General features: G+C 37.7%; 1 protein-coding gene across 2 annotated transcripts in view; it reads left to right on the top strand.

The window, feature by feature from the left end:
* TENM1 (teneurin transmembrane protein 1) overlaps positions 1 to 26,041 on the top strand; it is a 232,666-nt gene that overhangs the window by 65,928 nt on the left and 140,697 nt on the right. For both annotated transcript variants that reach the window (XM_059858916.1, XM_059858917.1), the window contains exons 3-4: positions 11,722 to 11,962; positions 24,046 to 24,284. In XM_059858916.1, the coding sequence (XP_059714899.1) occupies positions 11,722 to 11,962; positions 24,046 to 24,284 (480 nt within the window). The remainder of the gene's footprint in view (positions 1 to 11,721; positions 11,963 to 24,045; positions 24,285 to 26,041) is intronic.

Below are 26,041 nucleotides of genomic sequence, written 5' to 3' on the forward strand. Positions count from 1 at the left end.
TAGCCTCAGTTTAAAGGAGGAACCATACCCCAAGTTTTCTGGTGAAAATGTGCCCTGCTGTGATTAAGACAGTGAAAGCCTTCAGTCAGTAATTTTTCTCCCTGGACTTTGTAAGTACAAAAATATGTGAAATACCAAATTCTTCCAAAATTCAAATGCTGAGCTGCCTGCAGGAAGTTTCCAGCCATGTCAGGTGGCCGTCAGGTGTGAAATTCTCTGGGCACTGTGAGGAGGCTCTCACTGCCTGTGCAGTGCTGGCCCTGCTTTGTGAGTCTTTGTTCTGGCTTTATCTTCACGGATATTTCACGCTTTCAAAGAGTTTTCTTCTAAAAGCCGTTTTTTCTCGGTTTGAAATTCTGAAACGTGGGAGTTTGGCATAGGATTCAGTGCTGAACAAAGACTAATAATCTGTTTTCTGTCAAGAACCTGAATTACTGAGAAGTTAGTGGGCTTGTTTTTCTTTGCTTGTAAGTATTGTAAGTTTCAGTTGAGGTATAATTATTTTTATATCTTATAATTATTATTATAAAAGCAGCTTTGCCTAGTCTGGAAAGTAAACAAAAATAGCTAATAATGAGTTCTGAATAATTTGGAGTTAGGTTTCAGAATGGTGTGCAAGTATTTACTGCATCATGCTCTCAGACTTTGAATGAGTTAAAGGTGAATTTCTTCTGTAGAAAAGGGTGAGAGAAGTTTTTGCCTTAGCACCAACTCTTGCACTGTCTGACCTCAAAATATTAATAATTTTTTTATTTGGAATGAACATTTTGATAAATCTTGGAGTCTTTATTAAGGATGTCTTCCTGTTTGATGTTTTCTTTTGTTGAGGTTTCAATTATTTAATTACAGGTCTTGATATGAAGCTAATCATGCATGCATCCATATGAAGCTGGCATCCTGAAAGCAGAAAATCATTAAACAGTCATTACTATAAACTGACGTCGGCCTGTAATTTTTGCAGTTAACGGGGGAGTTGATGCTTGGTGAACAATCCAATTAAAACTGGCAACAAAAGACTTAAAATGTCAGCCAAATTGCTTTTTAATAGTCAACGCAGCCGTCACAAAACATAAACATTAAAGTCCCCATAGTAGCATAAAGCTTCATGGTGAAACAATTCTAGAAAATGAATAATAATTACGGTGTCCTGAGAATTCTCTTAATAGATCTGCGCTCATTAAAATACTTTGTTGGGTAGATTCATATGAAAAAGTATTTTTCCCTTGATACTTCTTTATGCATTTGTTTTGAAGGTTTTATTCAGTATTTTATAGATGTAATTTCTAGTAATATTCAAAAATGTGTGTCTTATTTACAATGAGTTTAAATAACTGTATATAGATAAGCCTTGAGCGAAACACAAAGAAATGTCTGGTGAGGTGAACTGAGGATACGGTCACAAAGAACTTTTATAGCCTGTTGATGCTGTAAAATAATGTAATCTTTGTTAATTTTGAGTTGCACTAGATTCCTTTGCAAGCTGAGCCAGATTAGCAGGAGGTGCTTGTTGAACCTCCCAGGCTGAAGTTAACCAGCTGAATCTGCTTCTGCAGCAGTGGCCTTGTTGGTGCTTGATAGATGCTCTGCTCAGAACTGCAGATGCTTAAGAGAGTGCAGGGCTCCTCACAACAGACATGACAGAGGAGTTAAAAGTGTTGAATGATTCTGTGGAATCAGGGCATAATCCCCAGTATAGTGGAGAGGTTGAAGCATATTGGTGTTTCAGAAAATGCAAATGCTTGCTTCTAAGTGCCCATATGTGCTTTAGAGAGACTGCTTTGAAGGCTGTGGCCTTGTCTCATATTCATTTTCAGGCATTACATTACCTGTTTCTGTCTTGTTATTTTGTCTTTCCCTACAGAACTTTGGCTTTTTGAAAAATAATGGATTTGCTGTTTACCATCAGTAACACATGTTCCATTGTCTCTCCTCCCAGCCAGCTCAGGACTATAGGAGAAGTGTCAGCATTCCTAAATAAAATGTTAGCAAACATCAATGCAGGTATAGATCTTTTTGTAGAAGTATTTGTTTTATTTGTGCATTGAGAGGGACAAGAACTTGTCAACTTCCTCCGGGGTTAAAAGGCAGGAGTAGTCATTCAGCTAATTCTTCAGGAGCTATATCCTTTAACTAATATAGTGGAATTTAGACACCATGTAAAACCATTTGGTGGGCAACAAATAGCCTTCTATTATGCTATCTGACAGTTACATGCAGCCTCCTTAAATGGTCCCTTGTAATTCTAAGGGTTACTGAGGAAAAAATTGGTGCTAACTGTCCTACAGCTAAGGTTACCATTCTTCTTCCTTTTTAAAAAAACTGTTTCCCTTTTTAAAAACAGTATTTTGCTCTTTAAATAGATAATGAAAAGATAATTTGAAATTAATGTCCATTAAAAAATTTGTTTATCTTCTAAAGCAGAACTTCAAAAGGACAATATATGTTTTAAAACTGCAATTTGTCTTAAAAGTTTTCTCTAAGAAAGTTTTCAAGTAAAGTTTGTGAAGTAGAATGTAAGTGAAGATGAAGCAAACAGTCTCTGATTTCCTGTGAGCTCTCTACCTTGGTCAGCAGGGAACTAATAAGGTTGCTGAGAAAAATCTGTCCTACCATAATTTATGTTTCATTGCAAATTGGTTTATAGGTCAGACTGCTCTGATGACAGGATAGGAAGGGACACATGTACGTGGATTTTATTTTTTTAAATGCTGTCAATGATATTTCTTGACCAGTACCAAGCACACGTGCTTGCTGCTTGTCAACTTATTAACTGTGGCTAAAACTAAATTCCACTAAAATGAAGTGGAAATCTCTTCTTGACTGGGGAAGGGTGGGTGATCATATTCCTAATTCACATAACAAATTTGAATGTAGGTGAATTCAGGAAAATTGAAATTTGAATTCAGGAAGAGACAGATAAAAGCATTACTGGTTTCACTAAAAGCCCTTCATTTTCCTGGTTGATAGGCTGGTTCTGTATAAAGATTTCTCTCTGATATCCAAAATGACAAGCAGGAAATTGTAGGAACAACTCTGCTCTGCTATACAGTCTACAGAGAAAGAAGAATCTCTTTAAAACTGAATCTCAGGGAATATCCCAGAACTCATCTCTACAGAGCCAGTACAGATCTATAATCAGATGCCACCCAGTGAATTCTGGTTGAACTTTTTAGGGGAAGGGATGTTTGTCCTGAGCCAGCTTTGACTGAGCTGTCTTCTACTTCCCTGCTCCTGTAGAGCTCAGCCATTTAGACAGCCCCAGCACTGCCCTGGTGCCACCACCAAATTTTGGCAAATTTGAGGCTGATGTGCATATAGAGGCACATCATTCTATATATGTTTACATATAATGGAGGCATTTAACTGCTTTTTCTTACCCTCCACAGGTTATTATATAACCATAGATAAGTGATTTTTTTTTTTAATACTCCCTATAACAGTCACTGTAAATATGCTCATTTCAAGTAATTTAATTTCAAGATGAAATCCATTATAAAGCATATGGAATGCTGTTTTATTGAATAAGAGAGACATTACTTTTTCTCTTTAAGCTATAAACATATTCTTCAGAATATTATGAACATAGGCACTAGTCTATATTTCTGTTGATGTTCCCTAATTAATATTTTTCTGAAAAGGTTTGTCCTAAAAATGAAGTAAATAGATTGGGTAGAGTCAAGTCCCAAATGATCCAGAGGAGCCTCAAGCTTCTGTATTTGATATTGATTGTAAAAATAGAGGTAGGATTTCCAATTATGCTCTGCAAAATCATGTTCAGGAGAAATTCTGGATGTCTGGTCCTGTCAGATTATCTGCCAGGATAATCTGGAGTGCAGATAGGCATCCTGAGAAAAGCTTTTATATAGCCAGGTGGGAGAAACTGGAGTATGGTTCATCCTTGAAGTGAGAAAGTTCAGGTGCTTCCACCTTGAAGTAAATGTAGAGTAAGTTTGCAGTGCTGCCAACAGAGCACCAGCTCTGTCTCAGTGCAGATAGCTACAAGACACTTGGGATCTTGCTCCCAGGTATTTCAGAGCCCATCAGGGCTGAATTTTGGGTCCTGGTGTAACTGACAGGTTTAACCATGACTTGCAGCTTACCATATTTCTGTAGAGCCACAGAACAGTCTATGTTTGCAAAAATATGAATCAGCAAACTGATGTCTCTGATGGCTGGGCTTTAAGCTGAAGAGGATTCTGTACTTTGGTGAACTGGTGTCACTGTCCCCCTCCCAAAGGAGGCAATTACTATAAGGGAAGAGTCTTCCCCTCAGCCCTGACAGGGCAGCAAGCTCAAATGCTGCAGGGCTTTATGTTATTTGGGTCTGTAACAGGGCATGTCCTCAAGCAGTCTTTTTTTTCCTGAAAATGTTGCAAAATAACAGGAACACAGATGAGGCAGGTAAGAGGCAGGCAGGGTGGTGACAAAGTGGTTTAATATGTCTGTATTCATGGTATTTCCACTGACCTATTGGGCTGAATACACAGGGTATTTCAATATGATTTATAGTTGCTAATTCCATTACCCATAGATCCCTTTCAGAAAGCCCTCACAGCTAATGAATTTAATAACACAAGGGCCAAAGCTTGAATATTTTTCACCACCAAAACCATCAATAACTTCAGAAGCAATAATTTTTACAGCCATGACGGCTTGCAACCTATTTTACCAATCATAAACTGCTCTTTAATCAAAATCTGTTCACCTCTAAGGTCATCAAAAATTTTCTGCCAGGCTACTTGTAAGTGCCTGTCTTTTGCAAACCTAGATGATAGGCTTACTCTGTAAGCTATAATCTCTCCCACTTTGTTCAGAGTTTTAGAATAGTGATTGTACTATCCCCTGTGAGTTCCCACTGATAGAAGTTACAACTCGTGATATTGACTGAACCCACCACTTTTAAGTAATGGCAGGAATTACACATTCCCCTGAAAATACCACCTTTAAGCTGGCTGGGAGCTGTCAATCTGCACTTTGTCCTTTGAATGCTGTGTGATGTTAATTGTACCAGCAGCTGCTTGATCTGCTAAACAAACCACTGGAAGCCTGAGCTGCTTGTTTAGGCTGTTTCCTCAGGCTCCATCAGAGCTGGAGTGCTGCTTTTCTTCTCCCTTCACATTTTGTCCTTGACCTCTCTGACTCAGCCTCCAAGGGGCCTGTCTTGTGTTGGCACAGACTGTGGTGATTTAAGAGATTCCTGTCTCAGCTGGATGGGTATTAAAATCTGGCAGATGTACCACCTGCAATGAAGGAGAGGGAAGGGAGTGAGTAGTAGTTTCATTGCAAATTTTTCAAATTAATTGACATAAATGTGAGCATTTCACATAAATGGAATGTTTTTCACATAAATATTGAACATAGAGCACATTAGTATTTAGCAGCTATGTGAAGAAGTACCATAGAACAAAGCTGTGATTCAGGCAGTTCAGTAAAATAAAAGCACCTCAGGAACTGTTGCTCTTCATTCCCCTCTGGCAATGTTAAATTTTATATGAACACGCATTGGCATGTTTATATTGTCAGGTGCTTCTGTGTGATAACATTTAAACCTTGCATCTCAGCCACAGTACACAGCACTAAAACCTGAAACTCGTTTCAGGTACAAACTACAACACAGAGAGGGACATTTTAGAGTGCAATGTTTATGACCAAAATTATTCTACTTCAGCAATCAGGCTCCCAAGTTAAAACACTGAGTGATGGAGTTAATTAAGGAGGAGTAGTGCTCTTGTAGCTCTAATGCTGTACATATATAAGTGCCTCTAAAGTGAGGCAAAGTTTGTCAGGAAAGGTAATGTCTTTCAATGCACCAGCTGATACAGCTGCAGAGAAAAAGAGCTAGCTTTGGGCTCAGAAGCCCTTCTTTTGGCTTGAGTATATTAACAGTTCTATCATCAGAAAAAGCAGAAACATTCCCCCACGCACACCTTAAAAAACAAGTATATCAGTCTTATTTCAAGAATTGTGCAAAGTAAAACTGACAAGTATACAGTACAAAGACAAGAGATGCCAGAATATTTTGAGTCTTGAAAGACAGAATATTATTAAATGCATCCCATCCAGAAAGTTGGAAAAGGTGGCCGTGTGATAGTTCCCTAGAGAGAAATCACTGCCTTTCCTTCTCTAGTGAGTTCTAACCTCCGTTCTTTTGCCTGATAAAATTCTCCCACATCTCTCTGCAGCAGAGTCAAGAAACAGTTGTCTGCAGAGACCCTTTCAAGACACTTCGATTTATTTTTTTTGGAAACTCTGAGATCTTTAGTATTTTTTCACTTTTGTCATGCCAGTAATGGAAGTTTTACCAGAAATGGAGCTCAGCAGTCTTATGGTCCTGATGTGCAATGATAATGGAAAATTACTGGCAATTGCAGAAGTCTTGATGATGAAAATTCCTTATGCTCACTGTTGCTAAGGGCTTTAAGGCGTTAACAGTTGATATCATATGCAGGTAATAAAGTCCACTTATGCTATTTGACTTGTGAAGATTTTCTAGTAGACAAGTAGGCAGCATTTGTTTCTTAGAAATGAATCAAAAGCGTAGATTAAAACATGGGAATATCCCAGGCTCATGTTAGCCTACCTAAATAAATATGGACTCCATGAGGAACTTTAGGCAAGTTTAGTGCTGTACTACGAGAGACTTTATTAGTCAGTTAAAGAAGTATAAAACGTGCACCTCCTGTAAAAGTAAGAGTGTTTTAAAGAAAGATATGCTGGTGGTGGTCCCCTCATTCCTTTTTCCTCTGGTGTTCAAAACTGGGTAATTACATTTTTGTAAAGTTTCCTAGAATGAGGTCCAGTAGGAGTTTTTAAAATACAGTTACTTAGGTCTTACAGGGCATGTTTAGCTTTTAAAGTAAAAACATTAAGAAAAGGAAGTGCTGCCATCCTAAGCAGTCCTTACTGCCCCTGTGCAGAACACAGAGACCTTACAGAGCTTTCCAGTACATAGAGGGGTTATAGGAGCATCAGAGGGACTTGTTCCAAGGGCATGCAGTGACAGGAGGAATGGATTTAAACTGACAGAGAGCAGACTTACATCAGATATTAGGAAGAAGTTCTTCCCTGTGAGGGTGGTGAGGCCCTGGCATGGGGTGCCCAGAGCAGCTGTGGCTGCCCCTGGATCCCTGGCACTGTCCAAGGCCAGGCTGGATGGGGCTTGGAGCAACCTGGGAGCGTGGAAGGTGTCCCTGTCCATATCAGGGGGCTTGAAACTAGATGATCTTTAAGGTCCCTTCCAGCCCAAACCATTCTATATTTCTAAGCACGCTTAAAAAGTAATCACAGAGTGGTTTGTAATTGAGCAGGAGTATACCCACAGAACTTTTAAATAAACTGAATTAAGCTCCCTGAACATATGTTGCTGTTTCGTTCATTAAATTATGGATTGCCAGCTAATTCTCACTCTACTGAGACACATCCAATACATTTAAAAAAAAAATCCAAACATATGAAAAAATAATAAATTCAGGAACTGAAAAAATTAAAATATTTCAAAAGCACTACAGGTTAGATGCAAACCTTTTATGCTTCATTACATTTTAGTTTCCTCTCTCTGATATACTTCACCTAATAACAATCCAGGCTATTGTAGCCTTGTCAGTAAATGATAAAACAGTTCAATTACTCTGTCTTTTATATGGATTCAAAAAGTATAGTGAAGTATATTTCAGAACTGTTAGGAAAATAGTTCTGCCAAGGCTTGGCTAATTTTCAAAACTAACTTTAAATTATGTGCTAACTAGTTGATTAAGCTGTTTATTTCATTTTTGCCACTCTGTAAAGCAATTTAGCTACATGTTTATGATTACAAAGGCATTTTAGCCTGACTCTTAAGGAAAATAAGTTTATGTTAGAAGAAATATTCAGGGGATAAAAACTCCTTTCTTCAAATTTCACAGGAAGGAGAGAAAGTAGAACTCCTTCAAGCTAGCAGAATTTCAAGGCAAGATTTTCTTGTTTCCAGCTGCCATGTCCTCTGCAGTTTCTCTTGGTGTGAGTGCATGAAGTTTGCAAAGTGCCTCAAAGCAGAAGAGCTAATCAAATTAACACTTGCTGTGTTATAATTGAATAGTGAAAGCAAAACCCCTAAAAATCAATATATATTAAAAAAAAAAAAAAAAAAAACAGATAGGAAGAGCTTTGAGATGAGTTTGTGAAGTGGATGGGGAATGTGCAAGCTGGAGTAAAAGAAATCACCAGAATGTTGTCTGAACTTTTCAGGAAACTTTGCAGTTTTAGATGTGCTCTGCTGAAAGGAGAGGACTATTTTAAAAAATTACTTCTCAGGGGAAATAATTTAGAAATTTTTTAAACAGCCTCTTTTGTCTGTAAAAAAATGAGCTAAATGCAGATGAGGAGGCCAGTGATGAAGATCGAGAGAACAATTTCTGTCTTGGTTACTCCTCAGGTGGAAATCTGATTTGAAGCAAATTATTCTAAGTGTAAAGTTTGAGCTGAAATAATGTTCTATAGCAACATTTTTAGATGGATGGAAATTTCTGTCACATCAATGAAGACAATGAAAACAAGTGAGTCTGTCTTTGCATATTATACATAAATGTTTTGATGTACAAGGATTATAAAATATGAGCATTATTAGCAGCCATTAAAATAAAAGCAGCAGTTGTTACAGATAGCATTAGGTAAGCCAATTCCTATATCAGTCTCATACATTTTGGAAATTTGTTGGCTCTAGACAAAATATCTTGCATAATATCCCCTTTTAGGTATTTAAATGATTTTGCAGTATGTTATTTTACATAGTCTGCTGTTTATTTAAGAGTCCTGAAGCATCCTGAGAGTGCACGTTGAGATTTAATGCTGCTTTATATTCCAAGCAATATTTTTTGTGTTATAAAAATAATGAGCTATAGACTTAGTTTCAAGCAAAATAAAACCAACTCTGCCAAATAAGAAAGTATATAAAAACTAATTGGAAACTAGGGCTGATTGTCAGCCTAATGAGTTTGCAGTGCTTCAGTGAAATGAGGGTCTGATGAAGACTTTTTAAATCACCAAAATAATCAGGCTCCAGTGTGAGGTTTTTTGTGATGCCAGTAGCTAGATGAAAGGGTGACAAGTGTGATAATTAAAAAGGAATCCCCCCAGGAAATCTGATGTGTTGATGTATTGTGATAAATTGCACTGGGAGATGGAAGGTACCCCACGAGCCAGAGAGAGTTTATGGTTCAAAAGCAGAACCAATCTATTGGATGGAACAAACTGAACTGTCAGACAATTGTGTGCCACTGATTGGACAGGAACAGGATAAAAGGGGAAAGAATATAATATAGATAAGTATTTATAAAATATATTTCTATCTATATATTTAAAATATATAGATAGAATATAGATAAAAGGGGAAGAAAGGAACTAAAAGTTGTGTTGCCATATAGATTATACAGGTTTTTTTCCCAAATACCTAGAGAAGCAGTCACCTTGGTTGCTTGGCATTTACTGCACAGCTCTTGATGTACCTTGCAGAGTCTAACTGTGTGTCCTGGCAAAAATCAGCATTTTTTCTATCAGGACAGTGGCTCAACCATTGAAATGGCTTGTCATGCAAATTATAGGTTGTTTAATAATCCTGCAAATTTTCTGCAGAGTGGATTTACAGTTGATACCTTAAGAAAGTGTAATTGATCAAATACATAAGGATGCTGGACATCACATATGTGCAAAATCTGGGTAGCTTTCAATTCTAAAATAGCAGGATACGGGATTTACCTAGATTAATTATTATGTGAAAGTACCTTAGCAGATTATTTTGGAGCCCTGGACTGTTGACTCTGGTGATTTAATTTACTGAGGTCTCCAATTTTCTAATATGCTTAGAACTGCTTTTCTGGTGTATGCAAACGAATATTACAGCATAAACCTTAGTGCGACTCTAAGAATGCTGCCTTGATAGAAGATCAATGAAATTAAAAGGATTAAGCCTGGGCCAAATCTATGACAGCTTTGCTTACCACAGCATTGAAAAGCTTATGTGGAGCACTAAACAACCTTGTTTCTCCAGCTGGGGTAAATTTGGACTGTCACAGAGAAAAAGGTGCTTTTATTTCCACAAGCCATTCCAGGAAAGGAGGGAGTACACTTTCATCTTTCGCCTTGAAGACACATCATGTCATAATATAAAGAAAGTACATGTTTTCAAGGGATGACAACAGCTCCTTGCAGGGAGCTTTTGCAGTTTCATCAGAGCTTTGCTCCAGCTGGATTTCTGCAAATTTAACTGGACATCTACTAAGGTAAAAGGGAGAGTGAGGGTGAGTACAGAAAAGGGATAAAGCCTCATTAGACACTGAGGTGAAGTAGCTGGAGGAGTTTCAGGTTAACAAGTTCACAGATTACTCAATCTGGCAACAATTTTTACCACTATCTTCTTTATAAAGTGTTATTGTCCATAGCTGTGTGTCTGGCTGTAGTGAGATTCTTTGGATACTTTGAAGAAGTAGAGAAAACAAGGTTTTGTTGTTCCTTGAAAGTACCATAGCACCATGTTTGTGTCTTGGTTGTCCTTTGCAGGAGCGTTGAAGCTCAGTGGCTCAGGCTGAGCCACCTTGAGCTGTGTGCCAGCATTTGTTAGCACAGGACAGGAGCCTGTGCAGGTACAACATCCCTTTGGGGTACTGGGAGCCAGCCTGAGGGTCCCATAGGGTGGTGGCAGCACAGGGAACAGGGTCTTGGCTACCCACCACAGGAACTCTGTCTCCTTCTCAAACTGGTCCAGTGGCTGTGAGCTCCCTGCCAGCTCATCTGCCTTTAGCTGCCATAAAACCTTTCCCGTGGGAGTCTGGATGGTTAGTGCTTCAGAGACCTTTTCTCACCTCTCATTTAACTAATGCAGTAACAGACGCCAGCAATGTGTTAACATTATTTTAGGAAAGATGTTTGTTAGGGGGTAGGACTTATTCAGTCATTTTCTCTCTCAAACTGAAGTACAAGACTAATTTTTATACTGTCTATTTCTTTCATAAATGTTTTAAATGAGAATTATACCTGCTGTAATCAGTTGGTATCTGTGATGCCATTCCATGTCAATTTATATGTTCTTTACCTTCATCCCCAAGAAATCCTGACAAATTTAGTGAATGTTATGCCACCTTCTTTTTTTTCTTTTTGGTTGTTTTTTGGGTTTTCTTTTTGGTTTTCTCTTTGTTTGTTTTGCTGTTGTTGAATTACAGTGCTGTAGGGTGTGTCTGTATCTGATAGTTTCTGTTTCAATAGACTGTTATATTTTAAATTACTTCAGATATTGCAGCAACATTTACAGGAAACAGGGTAAAGAAAATTATTAAGTGCAATGCTTTATTCCCAATAATAATTGTACCGCAGGATCACAGAATGGTTTGGGTTGGAAGGGACCAGTTTCAGCCCTGTGTTGTAGGCAGGGACACCTTTAACTAGACCAGGTTGCTCCAAGCCCTGTCCTACCTGGCCTGGAACTCTTCCAGGAAGGGGTCAGCCACAGCTTCTCTGGGCAACCACCAGTTCCAGTGCCTCACCACCCTTACAACAAAGATTTACTTCCTAAATCTTTGTTACCTCATGTCAATCTGCCCTCCTTCAGTTTAAGACTTCAGTCTCCCCTTTCCTTTTTAAATCTAGATGAACATAAGTGAACCACCAACTGCAAAACAACACCTAAAGACAGTCTTGATCTTTCTAAAATAATAACCCTCTCTGTGTTTGGTTGTCTTCTCCTTGCTGTTTCAGACATGCCTGGTAGCCCTCACAACCAGTTCACCTTCCGACCGCTGCCGCCGCCGCCTCCGCCGCCGCACGCGTGCACGTGTGCCAGGAAGCCACCTCCCTCGGCCGACTCGCTGCAGAGGAGATCCATGACCACCCGCAGCCAGCCCAGCCCTGCTGCCCCCACGCCCCCCACCAGCACACAGGATTCGGTGCACCTTCATAACAGCTGGGTCCTGAACAGCAACATCCCGCTGGAAACCAGGTATGGACCGCGGCTGTGCGCAGAGGGGAAAAGGAGCACGACAGGGAGGAGGCTGAGATGGACACAAGCTGGTGATGGGCAGGTACAAGTCTGTCCTTCAGGACGTGCCAATGTGTTTTACTCTGAGCCCATCTCAAGTAGCCACGTGAGGCGGTTTTTGATTGATTCATCCAGGTCAAAAATACTCAAAAAAGCACATAATGCAAAGTTTTGGTCAGTAGCGGTTCCTTTAACGTGTGTAGGTTACACTGGCATTTTATGGTTGTGTGCGGTCAGGATTTGTGCTTGTGGGTTTGTCTTGCCCTCCCACGTTCTCCCAGGACCATTTTGTAACCAGCAAATAGAAGTTTGGTTTAATCAGTGTACTTTGGCACTTCTGGAGTAACACCAAGTCAGGAATGGTTGGGGTTTGAAGGGACCTTTGGAGATCATCTAGTCAACCTGTAGCTTTTCTGTGGATAAGAAAAGACCAGAAATAATACTAAAATAATATTTTCCTCAATATGTATTTAATACTTTATTGCATATATAGTTAAATATAATTTTATAATCGTTTGGCAATGGAGAAATGATACCAAGGCATATATTGGGCATGGGAGCTGGAAAGGCAGGGTTCAAATTCAGGATCATTCACAATTTACACAAATAATCTACTCTGAAAAACAATTGAGAGCAAGCACATTCTGTATTCAGGCAACTTACTTTTCAATACCCAAAGCTCTGCACAATCTCTTCTGACTTTTTGGCTATAAAAAGTTTTTTTTTTCACCTGTTCCTGATTAGCTATCAAATTAGCTAATTTGATTGCTTTCAACTACAGCTGTGTTTGCTGACTTGATTTTTAAAACAAGATCTTAATTTTCGGTCTTCTTCCTCTTCATTGTCAACAGAGCACCAGAAGGTTTTAACTTGGGTTTCCTTTGGGTTTTGCCATTTTAAAGGATGTAAAGGGCAAGAATTTGTGAAAGTTGTGTGTGATGAAACAGATAAATTTCTGACATGCGCCTAATTGGATTCAGAAAACAAAGTATTATGCACAGAAATGTTTGGGGGATTTTTAACACGTATGTCTGAGGCCCAGTTAGCACAATTAATCACTGAAACCTGGATTTTGTTCTTTTACAACAAGCTTGGTTTTATTTTATTACAAAAAATTAATCTTAATATGTGTCTTTAAACTTGACTGCTGCTCATCAGAAGTGTCAAGTTTTAGTTCTGCTTTTAAGTTGGGATTGAAGAACACGCCAATTCATTCTGAAAGAAAACTTTCCTTATTTGTCTTAAGGACAAATCTCAAAAAGAATCAAGGAGGATGGAAACTTTTCTGCAAAAGTGAACAGAAACAACACTTTAGTTCAGCTGATCCATCTGGAGCTAGAAGCTTCTGCTTACACAGTCTTTATAAAGATAAATCTCTCTGTTTCTGGTGCAACAAGCTTATATATCTATCTATACTTTATTCGGCTAGAAAGGTGATCTCGGCTAGAAGGGTGTTCCATGAATTTTTGGTTCTCTTCAATTAAAAGTCAAGTAGATCTTTTTAAGGCTCTGCATCCCCATTAATGACATTTCCATCAGACTTCACTGGGGACAGTACTTTGCAATTTATTTTTCTTTTATTTTTCTTTTGAGTTCAGTTTAAATTTTCTGGTTTCATACTATTTTTTTGCCAATTTGAAGGTTCTCTGAAAGGACAAATACACAGATATATAGCTATACCTATAATTATATAAAGGGCTGTGCAGTCAAATAGGAATTGAAACTGGAAAACATCCTTTGGGGGCTACATGTTAGTTATTCTGGGAATTTTCCATGTTCTGACCCTTCAGTGGTTGTTTCAGCTGATTTCATGCCCCCACTGGTTACTCCAGAAGCCTCTCCCAAAGCTGGCTGAAAGGCTGAGTGATCCATAAGGAAAACCTGTGAGTCTGTTTGCCAGGATGTATCTGCAGTTTGTGTGCAGACAAGTGCTATAGCAGGGGAACACTGTAATAAGAAACATTTGTGATCACCACTTCCCAGAAGTCTACAGTGCACAGTACAGCCTTAGAGAAAATGAAGGGCTTGCAGCTTGTTTATCCTTCCTTTACCAGGGAATGATTCTGCTAGAATTGAACTGGTGCTTTGGCCTGAAATCTGGATTCCCTTGCCTTCCTTCTCCATTAATGTTTAGCTGCCCATTAAAAATAATCCTACAAAATAAAGAGAAACATTTCAATTATATGTTTCTATGCCAAATCTTTAATAATACCAAATCTAGCTAATATCTACATACCTAATATAGCTAAGCAGATTTTTTTGTTGTTAAATTTGGAACATTTGCAGTCAAAAAGAAGACTTAGACAGTAATGTATTCCCTACTGTAACAAGTAGGCAAAAATCAGAATACACATGTTCAGCTTTTCTTGAGACTGTATCCCCTGTTAATCCATAAACAGAACATGTGTTTGATGTTGTATCAACTGCTATGGAATATTAAAGAATTCTCAGACAGGAAAAGATTTCCTAGATCTATTCATGTGACTGTAAAACCTGTTCACTCTGGACAGACAGAAATGAAGCAAGTTTATGAGTCTGCTCATAATGTGTCATATTTATGTAAAGGAAAATTCTCTAGTTCTGAAAATGCTTGCAATACTCAGATTAAACATGTACTCTTATATAATTAGAGTTTGAAACCCTAGATTAGATAGCAAAGGGCTGCAGTAAAGACATATACTGTGGTATATGTGTTTGAAAGTTTTCTTGTACAGTAAAATTTGGTTGCATTTTTATAGAAAAGGGCAAATCAGAAATTTTGATTTGTGCTTCATCTAGAGGTGTTATATACCCCAATCTGCAAAGCAGTTTTGTCAAGACCTAACTTACTAATGCAACTGTTTAATGATGAGACTGACTTGGAAAGATGAAATTATTTGTTCAAGTTCACACTAAAAGCTAAAATTAAAGTCTGTCTGTGTGTTGTTGCCAAGGCCAGTTCCCTAACTCTGGCAGTTATTCTGATTATAAGCAACCCAAATAAAAATAAGAATCAAGAACAGCTTTGGAACTCCAGAGGACATGTTATGGAGCACCTGCTGCTGAGGGAATTGGAGAAGAGCTGTATCTGTAGGAGGTGAAGCAGCTCAAACTGGTGGCTGTGCTGCAGCCTTCAGCACTGTAATGTGCCCAGAGATGCAAATGCATCCTCCATCCATGCATACACACACGGCTTGGGAAAAATAAACAGAGCCATTACATTATTAAAATTACTTATGAACATGCAGTGATTTCATTGTCACACAAAGAAATAATTTTTATGTATTGCCAGAAAATGTCTGCAAGGATCTCTCACACCACATAAAAACACAGGAAACATTGATTCTCCTTTTTTAGGATAATGTTACTGGGCTCTCACAAAAATTGATTTTTTCCCTCTCCCCCAGAATAAAGTACTTGCAACTTATTGCCTATTCCCTTCCTTTCCACTAAAATAATTGTTTTATCAGGCTTCATAGATACTTTGCTCTAATGCTTCAAATCTTGTGATTTACAGTGTAATACATTGTCATTATCTCTGACAGCCCCATCTGAACATAGCTTACTACTTTTTATGGAGTAAGTATTAAGCCCTGATAACTCAAAGGAATGGTTTTCATTTTCTCTATGCCCTACTAGTTAACTCAGTATTTGTTTTCATATCTTGCTTTCTTACTTTGGTTTTTTTTTCCTGCTGTTTGCTGTTTATTTTCCCACTTCAGTGAAATCCCCAAAGTAGAAGTAAAATCTAGATGTTAAGTAGGGATTTTTACCTGACATTTTTCTTATCCTCCTTATAGTCTGTTACTGATCTGTCATGGATAAACCATTGGTCTCACTTATTTTGAGTTAAGTTTTGACATAGATTACCAAAGCATTAGAATTTTTAAGGTTTATGCCTAAATCTCAAAATTTAGCTAATTTTGATTTTGTTTCAAAGTGGACTTTTTAGTCCTATTTTGTGCGTCAGTATTTAAGATATTTGTTTGTTCCTTCCTTTTTTAAATCAGATTTCTTCCTAGTTCCTCTAGCCCATTTAGCAGTGCTGGCAGTAAGGTTAATGCTGTGCTGAATGGGCTGAAATCTCCCTCCACTGCACTGGCAATGAGCCAAGTCCTGTGGAAAAAGACAGCTTAATTTAAGCAATCTTATCACCATGGTAATAGCTCCTCTAAAGGGACAGTGAGGTACCAGACCATAAACCTGAGGTTCAATTATCATTAATTTATATAAAACTTTGAAGTACTAGAATAATAAGAGACGTATTTGGGGTTCAAGGCAGTTATTATTTTTAGTTACAATTCAGCAATATTTCAGAGCCCTAAAGTTTGATTATGTCTCTAAACACTTGAAAACTTCGAAAGTTTTGGAGTTCAAGAAGTGTAGTTGAATCATCATATAGATGGAATCATTCCTTTCTGTGTTACATACTTATTTAAGGTGTACAAGTATGATTAGCTCTATTTGTTTGCCTGAAAATAACTTGGTTATATTTCTGTTTGATGTAATTCTGTACTATGGTTAATCTTTTTAAGTCAACCTTATAATTTTTTTTTTCTTTTCAGGAAGTACATTGATAGCCTTTCAAATCACAGACACCTGTGTAAGACACAGACACTTTCTGTGTAAGCTGGAGTAATTCTAAAAGAAAAATAATGAAGTAAAAATGCATCTAGAAATTCACACTCAGTTCAGTGTGAGCTCTTGGAAGGTTTGATCTTTTTTCTTGGTCTTGGCATTTGAACATCTCGTGGCTCTTGTGAATCTTGCCTCCAGTGCAGAGACTCAGAAAACACTTTTTTGTGCCTTGAGTTTTTTCCCAGTTCAAGGTTTCCATAGCAAACAGAGCAGCTTTTAGAGCTCCCGAGGCAGACAGGTGTTAATGATCATGAGCCACCAAACAGGAGACACTTTCTACTTGAGCAATGCAGTTCACTGGGAACTTGTTTGCCAGTGGAGCCTGCTCCTCTGTTAAATGACCAGATTTGGGGCTGTTCCAAGAATAAATCCTTTACAATCTTTTCGTCAAATTATGGTGGTCAGGATTTGCTAATATGACATTTCTGTTGTATTTTCTCATTTTCTACCTAATTAAACAATAAATCAACACATATAGAGGCTGGACCATGTTAAAAAGAGACACACTGCAAGGGTTTTAAATTCATTTTGAGTCCCATGTGTTTTCACTGCACAGCAGAAAAGATCTGAAAATATTTGTCTTCTGAATTCCAAAAGATAAATTGAAGACTGTCAATATGACCATGAACTGAAAATAAAAGTTGTAAATATGATCCTAAATTTAATAATGGGAGAAGAAGGCTGTCTTTTATGGAAATAAAAATAGAACATTTGTCAGCTACAATGAAGTACAACTTTCACGTCAGCAGCAATGGCACTTGAGGGTCCTGCCTTGAGTAGTTTGAGATCCTGTCACTGAGGACAGCAGGGCAATTTAAATTGTTCATGCACTCCATTGTATTTTTTGTTTGTGAGAAGCTCTGGTGTGGGCTTCCCTAGAATAGTGGGATGTATTTGTGTAAGGACTGCAGATACTCCCTGCTCGTTATTTTGAATAATGTGATGGTATATAAAGTTATAACTAAATGTAAAGCTTGGCTGTGATTTTGTGGCCACCAATGAGCAAGCAGCCTTTTAGCTTTCTATGAAATAAGAGTTTCCTTTTACAAAACCAGAAATAGACCGAATCTAAATTTTGAAAGAGAACAATAAATGCAGGTTAATACAAAGGGTCTAGGTTGTGAGAAGTGGTCAGAGACATGAAAACAATTCTACCTTTTCATTTCCAAAAAAAATCAAATATGTATGTGTAATGTTACTATTTTCTGGCTAGCTATTTCTAGGTAAGCTGGTTTTAAAGACTAAATTGTATTTATGTAGTTAATGTGATACATCTCTTGTCACGTGAACTTTGTCTTTTTTGTCACAGTAGCTGTAGAGCTTGGATTAGACCATATGCATGTGAGTGTAGGTACTTGAAAGCAGACTGAAATGCTGGGAACAAAAGTCAGAATATGCATGAATATTCATAGAAGGAAATTGATGGCAAAGAGAACTGAGGGGCAACTACTTCAGTTACTCATTCCTTTCTTTAAGTCATGCTTCCAACCTTAGAATATAGGCAATAAAATTACAATATTGGGATTTTTATCTTTCTTGAATCATGATTTCAAAGTACTCTGCAAATATTATTCTTGTAAGTACTGGTTTTCATATTTTCCACAAAATAATCTTAAAATTTCTTGAGGAAAAAAACAGAGCTAGCTATGAGATTATTCCTTCCTTACATCACAAATTTCTGTGTGCATTGGTTGTTTTACTCATCTGCTGTTTAAGTTGGAGTGCTATAGCAAATTTTAAGCCACAGGAAAGCACTTTTGAAGATTACTGAATTAATGTAGAGATGTCACCATGCATCAGAGTAACAAAGCCCATACTGGTATATGCAAGAGTAATTTATGTCCTCAGTGTGGTTATTTTTGTTTTATTTTCTTCATTAAATAGCAAATTAAACCAGAAAGCAGTTGTATTTTGGACAACAGTTCCATTATAGAAGCTGTTCTTGATTGATTTTGGCACCATCCTATATTTATATAATTATTATCCCAGATTTCTGCCAGACTTGGAAGTTTTGTCACCTGGTTAGCAGACCTAGCTTGCCTCCAGCAACAGCAGACAAGTGAGCCAGCATCACATCATTGTTCAATACTGGAGCAAAAAGAGAGGGACACAGATTCCTTTTACATCCTTTCACATCCAGGGTCACACTGCTCAGTTTTCAGATGCCATGTAAAGAAAACATGAGTGAGTAAAGGGAAGCAATTCTAGGGGAAAGATTCAAAAAGTCCAGCTCAAAGAGGAAATTTTAACAAAGTGGTTCTATTCCCAAAGACTAATCTCTGAATAGAAATCATGGGAAAATACAATTATAAAATCCATGGAAATCATGGGAAAATACAATTATAAAATCCATGGAAATCATGGGAAAATACAATTATAAAATAAATTAGATAAGTAGTTTTCATGGCAATTTTTGTCTTCACCCATGATCATTTTGTTCCCATAGTTCTTGTACACAAAAAGGTGAAGCAAAGGCTATAAAATTATAGGTCAGTTCTGTCTATAATTAAGAGTCATGTCTTATATTCAGATACAGTTTTCCTGGGTTGTTATTCAAGATGAGGGTATAGTTGTATATCTTTGTGATCAAGTGGGTGGGTTGGTTTTTATATATAAATATAATAGTTGCCTTGGTTTTATACTGTATAGTTTGTTGAGAGCCATATGGGAGATTTAAAAAAATATATATTCTGATTATTATGTAAGTTTAGAAGGGTCCTCTTCTTTCCCCTCCCACTTTGAGTACAGAATAGAATGGATAGAAAACCAGGAGAGAGTGAATTTCTGCTTCTTATTACTGTCACAGGAAATATTAAGTGACTTAAAAAGGGCTGGTACCAATGTCTTCTTGTCAGTGTTTGCCAAAGTAAATGGGAAACTGTATCAGTTCCAAATCCCTTTTGGCTACCATCTCTATATATTTTCTGGCTATGCCAAAAAACACAATCCTTCTTCTGGTTCATCTGCTATGCCTCTTAAAAATTTCCTTTGCACTTCTGTTGACATCTAAAGGAATTACTTCAATTAAATATCAGTATAGATATACAATTTCATACATTATATGCAGCTATAAAATGTAGTTGAATAGGAATGGATCAGCTTAAATGATTGAACTGAAGTCTTCTTAGTTTTTCTATCACATAGCTTTGCAGCAATTTGTAATGCTTTAGGTAACTACTTCTTGAATGTGAAACATATACAGGTGCAAATGTATTCCTACTTGGTTTATCCAGGAGAAATGCAGACTAATTTTTTGGCCAAGGTATAGCAAGATTTGTGTTTCTAACTTAGCTGTTGGCTCCCTTTCAAGTCTGCTGTTGTTCTTCATTTTGTCATCTTACAAACTCATGATTTTTAATGGAAATGGAAGGAGAGTGTGTTATAGGAACAAATGAAGGTCTGGGCCTACAGATGCTTGGCAGAGAGTTAATGCATAAAAAGTTACAGAAGTGCTACCAAGCCCTTGACAAAGTTAAGGGACATTTCTACAGTATCAGGATATAAAAATATTTTCTCAGAATTTAATTATAGAATCTGTGTGGGGTTAATCTGCTTTCTGGTAATAGTATTATGTTATTGCCACATGAATTCAGTTGGGATGATGCTTCAAGCTTTTATAAGACTTTAATTGCTGTCCCAGATAAGGAGCCTAAAGTACATAAAGAAATATCCTGATGTAGAGGCGTGTAAAGAAACTCTCTCTAACCTTCTCCTAGCTAAGAATTCATCATTTGTATGAACTGTGTTCTCTTGGAGTTATCTGCCATTCCTTGTGAGGTTAAACAAGAGCACTTGGGTGAGCTGCGGGGTTCTGCCACCAGCAGGACTAACAGCTCTGATTTCAGACCTTGTGCCAGCTGAGCTTCCCAGTAAGTCCCTTCCCCTTTTGTCAGTGGCAGGTGGAGCCACAGCTCACTTCCCTCCCCGGGCTGGGCTGGGCAGGAGGGCAGAGAGCTCCTGCAGCAAAGGAGCCTCACCAGGGCTTTTGCTGCTCCCCTTGCTGCTGGGGAGGGCTTTGGTCCTGGTAGGATCTTTCTGTTTTGTTTAACTGCTCTTGCGAGGCTTCAAAGTTCAAAAGTCTTCTATTTGTAGAGATGAACAGATGGATGAACAGCCAAACAGACATTGTGGTTACCTTGAAGAGGGAATGCTTTCCAACTGCCTCTTCTATATGTGAAGTTATTTCTGAGCCTTTAGTATTTATTTATGTATTGGAGTTATCAGTGTAATAATATTAAGTGACTTTCATTTCACCAACAAATGCCTTACGGATTATGTCCTATATTTCATTTTTTTAAGAGAATATTATCATCTTCTTTATGGATGTTTTTGATGTTTTTGTGAACATTTAGTTTTTCTCCACCTGGAATAAGTGGTGTTATCAATCACCCTTATAAATTCTCTGATTTTTCTTGTGTTCTCAGTTTACAAAAAAAAAAAAAAAACCACCACAGGCCTTAGCTTTTCTCTTAGATCAAATATTAAAGCACACATCAGGCTGCAGTCAAATCTAAACTTTTGAACTGCAGGTTTTATTATTTTGCTCTTTAGAAAGAGAGTCTGATTTTATAGAATTGATAGCAACAGTTTAGCATGTCCTGACTCCTTGGGGAACTGTGTTGTGCTCAGACAGATGAGGAGTCCTCTGAGTTTATGAGAACATAGTCACAGTCTGGCTTTGGAAATTTGTCTTTGTGCCACCGGTGTTTTACAAATTCTATAGAAATGTCTTTGGGTACTCAATATACACTCCCAAAAATTGAAGTTGTAAACAATTGGGTTTTTTAAACGTTTTCTCAGCATTACTTCACTGGTAGCTCAGTTTCAGAGTACCATTGCTTCAGAATCTCAGTTTTATTACAAATTAGAGCAATGTAAATCCTCCTCTGTGTGAATGGACTCATCTGTCCAAAAGAGAGTGATCCTGGATCCAGGTTCTGTGCACTCTGCTGCTAACAGAGAAGTGCCTCTGCACACTAGCACTATATCATCAAGCCCTTGTTATAAATTCCTGTGCAAGAGTATGAAATTATTCCTGGCTATTGATTGCAGGTTGTTAGAGCTGTAATAATAACAATTTTCTGTTCAGCATTTCCTTCCCTTTACCTCTGATGCCTTTGAGCTATGCACTGTAAAAAACAATCAATACTGCCAATATCAGATCTTTTTGCTATAATTTCCAAAAAAAATTAAATGATAAATTATCAAATAAGTAGGTTTTTATCATTGTCTTGAACAAGTAAAGCATGCAAAGAACGATTGACTTTTAATATTTGTAGTATTTGTGTATATATGTGTGTGTATGTATATATGCATACATCTCATATGTATGTGCTTGTATCTAATAACATGTCTTATTTTATGTGGTGATTCTGCTTCTATTTCCCTGAGTATCAATAGGAATTTTGTCATGACATTTTTTCCTACCAGAAGTCTAAGTGACTGTATCTTGTTGCATGCTGACTGAGAAAAAACCTCTCCTACTTGCAGAAGCTTTCATGTGTGACAGCAAAGCATTGAATCCAAAACAACCAACTGTGCTCTCATGGCCTGATAGGAAGGAAGCAGGTTGATGTAGTCCTGTAAACAGTTATATTACTTCATTTGAATTTATTATTTTACTGTAAATGAGTTTATAACTTTTGAACTAAAATGAGGTAACATTACGATGTGGAGAGCAATGCCATCTTTCTAATGTGTGTATTTACAGCTGTGGAAGTCATTGGGAAGGAAAACTGGAAAGTATTGTCTGATGCAGTGCCAGGGTGCTGTACTCAGTCAGGGTCAGATGTCCAGTTTTGTCTGAGTGCAGCTCATTTGGATAATATTCATGAAGCAGAAGTAACTAATACTCAAATTTCATTCTTTGGGTTTAGTCATAAGACTCCTGATATGCAAGCCCTGTAAACTACAAGGCAAGCTAACCTTTATTCTCATTTGCTTTCTTTTTTATGTAACTAAAGGGCCCTTTAAAAGATAAAACTGCTCTGTAATACCTTTTTATTTTCTATAATCTGGCATTTTGAAAACCGTAACCTTTCTTTTAAAATCTTATAATAGAAATACATAATACCATACTCATTACACCATTTTAGCAATTACCATTTCAGGAACATGTATTTACAATATTCTTAAAGTCAAATGTCACAGTATAACAATGTTTCATACTCTTGAGTGTTTGATCCTGCATACATCCTGCTGTGTGTTCGTCAAAGAAATTCTCCCAGCATGGCTTGGTTGCTCCATTTATGCATTCAGAACCTCATCTTGTGCCTTGCTGAAGGCATAAAGACATATTTGTCATTGGGAAGATTCTGGACCATGTCACTTGCTTTCTCAGCTTGAGACAGAGGAGCACCAAGATGCTCTAAACTCCTTTGGGTGCATGCTGGGACATGAGTTTTAGAGGTGCACCTGTCAGAAAAGAGGGCACTGAAGAAGCTTGCTCCCTTTAGATAAAACAAAGGCAAGAAGGACCAAAGAAAGCTGGTGTTTCCAAAAGAATTTGTGGTTGGTATGGTCAGCCCTGAACTAGCCCTTTTTGCCACAATTTCTGAGCACATATCACAGTAATTTATTGTTTAACGTTAAATAACCTTTCTTAAATTCCCTTGGAGAGCCCTTGCCAGTCCTGAAAAAGCATCCTTCCTCCTATAAAAAATTGCTCTGTACTTCTGCACAGGGCCTGTTCTGCAAGGCACATTTTTGTACCTTATTTTTTGTGCTAATGTAAGTCTTCACTGTTTTTCTTGAAGGCAATCAGTCCTGTGAATATGCTGAAATAGGTCTCCAAATGAATTCTTTCTTAGAATGTTTGAGAATCACCACAGTAGGCAAAAGCATTTGAATAAAAACTACTCTCAAAATTGCTCAATTAAGAACAGTAAAGCAATTGTGCTCACCTATATAGTAACTGCAGTTCTTCAGAATGAATTATCCTTGTAAATCAGGTGACTGGTTACTTTTTTTAAATTTCCTATATTCCATGGTAAAAAATAAATGCTCACAGTGGCACTGGCTTTAGCATTTTTGGGGTATTCCAGGTGAATCAACCAGTTAGGTGTGGATGGAGGGGGTACTGCTGGCAGCAGGTCCCATGTCTCTGTCACACCTGTGTCAAGGCACATGGGCTGCTCACCTTGGAGGATCCCAGTACTCTACTGAGAAACAACCTTCCCTCAGCATTACTCTGAAACATGGGGAAACTGCTTAGAATTTACCTGTGGTGTGTTGTTTCACTAAAACATTGCTGGACATCTTGTGGTGTGGTTAAAAAACTTGCAGAGGGTATTCAAATACATATTTTCCTGTCTTTGATATTTTCTGTGGTTATATGCAGTATATACTATACAGTGCTTATATAGTTCCTTTTGCTTTTTACATCACTGAGTGGTCTTACAACATCATTCTTTGTCTTCTCTTTGTAGGCATTTCCTGTTTAAACATGGATCTGGGTCTTCAGCTATCTTCAGCGCAGCCAGTCAGAACTATCCCTTAACATCCAATACTGTTTACTCTCCACCTCCTAGGCCTCTTCCTAGAAGTACCTTTTCCAGACCTGCCTTCACTTTTAACAAACCTTACAGGTGTTGCAACTGGAAGTGCACAGCTCTGAGTGCCACTGCTATCACAGTGACCCTGGCACTGTTGCTCACCTATGTCATCGGTAAGCGCTGCTCCTTTCCTCTGCTGAGTCATTCTCTCACCTCCTCTGCTCTGTCATCTTGCTTGCTTTGCACTAATACAAATCATCTTTTACCAGTAATATTTGCCATTGGTGCTTTTTAAATCCTGGCAGACAAAACACTGGATTGGCTAAAGGTTGAACATAGAATTGTCATTAGCTTTCTGCTCTGTTAACCTTGATGCTGCCTAACAGAGAAAGAAAGATTATTCAAGATTACATGTTTATACTGGCAGGGGACTCCTGCTGATTTTAATTGCTGCGATATTTTCTTAAACGTTTGATTTCCATATTATGCCTTACAACATTGGTTCTCTTAAAGAATTATTTGGAAAGACTGGTAATGTTTAATTGTGTTTTGCCTTGCTACCCTTAGTTAATTTCTTCAGTCTCATCACCATTTAAATCTTACATGATTTTCCTCCTAATTGTTATATCATTTGCTAGAACGACAACTAGCTCTAAAATAATTTTATACCGTGTTGTCTAAGATAGATTTTGTTATCCCTTTATTGAATTAATGTTTAAAAAATGGGTTACATAGTAGCAACTTTACCATTTTGTTAGCGAAATACATTGGACAGGTTTCTCAGAGTAGCTAGAAAGGGCTTCCTCAGGTTTGGGGTTTATTTTGTTTGGTTTGGTTTTTTTTGGAGGACAGGTGTATTGGAGGTTGCTTGAAGTCAATGTGGTTACAAGCATACAAAGGAGAGCAATGTTCTGGTTTCCTACATAACATTTAACTTGAACTTTATTATTGCATTGGGTTTTCAATCTGAATTGAAAATATTAAAGAACATTCTGTATGTAGAATTTAAGAATGTGACTGTGGCTTCTGTAAACAAAGGGAAATCTAATTTGTTTTTGCTATCTCACACACTCTTAGACTGTTGTTTTACATGGCAGTTCACAGGTGGCAGGAACCAGAGTATTCCTGATACCCTGTAGCTTGAATGGGAATAATTCCAGGTTTGCCTGAAAGAGTGCAGTTCATACTTGGTAAAACTTGACAGAAATACAAGTACAGATACCTCCAAACTCATAAATGGCCACTGATTTTCTATACTCTCTGAATAACTGTATCTATAGTGAAAATTATTAAAATTTCAATAATTTCTTGTTTCCCACTGAGGCTTTCTTTGGTCCCATAGTGACAGAGTTCTGGTGATTGTCAGCAAGATGCTCATCAGGAGGGATTTTTTCCTAGCATCCTCACCTAATGCATATGGGAAAGCAGATTGGAGCATTTCTGGTGCATGATGATTTGAAAGCACCTGAGGATCTTGTAAGCTCCATTAATTGCAGATTTACATAACAGCTGGTGAGCATATGCCCTCGGTTAGGACAGGCTGTATCATTTTTGCAGCCTCATCTGTTTGCTGCACATTTTATCCCACCCACACCATTTAGATTTTATCTGGATTGAAGCACTGCCTCTTTCATCCCTGTTTAGATTTCAAGTCTGCCACTGAAATTTCTGTAACTTTCTAGGGATACACTGCTGTATGTCATCAGCCTGAGAAGGCTGGAAGCACTCCTTGTCACCATGAATTAAAGAGCTCTGTGGGACTCTCCTCTAGAGGTGTCTGTCATATCTTGGTAACACAAGGGTGTAGCATGTTTTCTTTAGTTAGGCAGAAGCAGGCAAAATGGAGATTTCTTTGCATTTTATAAATTATTACCATTTCTATTTATGTTTTCTGTGGAAAAAATATAATTTTTTCAACCAGGAGTTCTAA

This window comes from Haemorhous mexicanus, chromosome 14, assembly GCF_027477595.1.
Source record: "Haemorhous mexicanus isolate bHaeMex1 chromosome 14, bHaeMex1.pri, whole genome shotgun sequence".
Lineage (NCBI taxonomy): Eukaryota > Metazoa > Chordata > Aves > Passeriformes > Fringillidae > Haemorhous > Haemorhous mexicanus.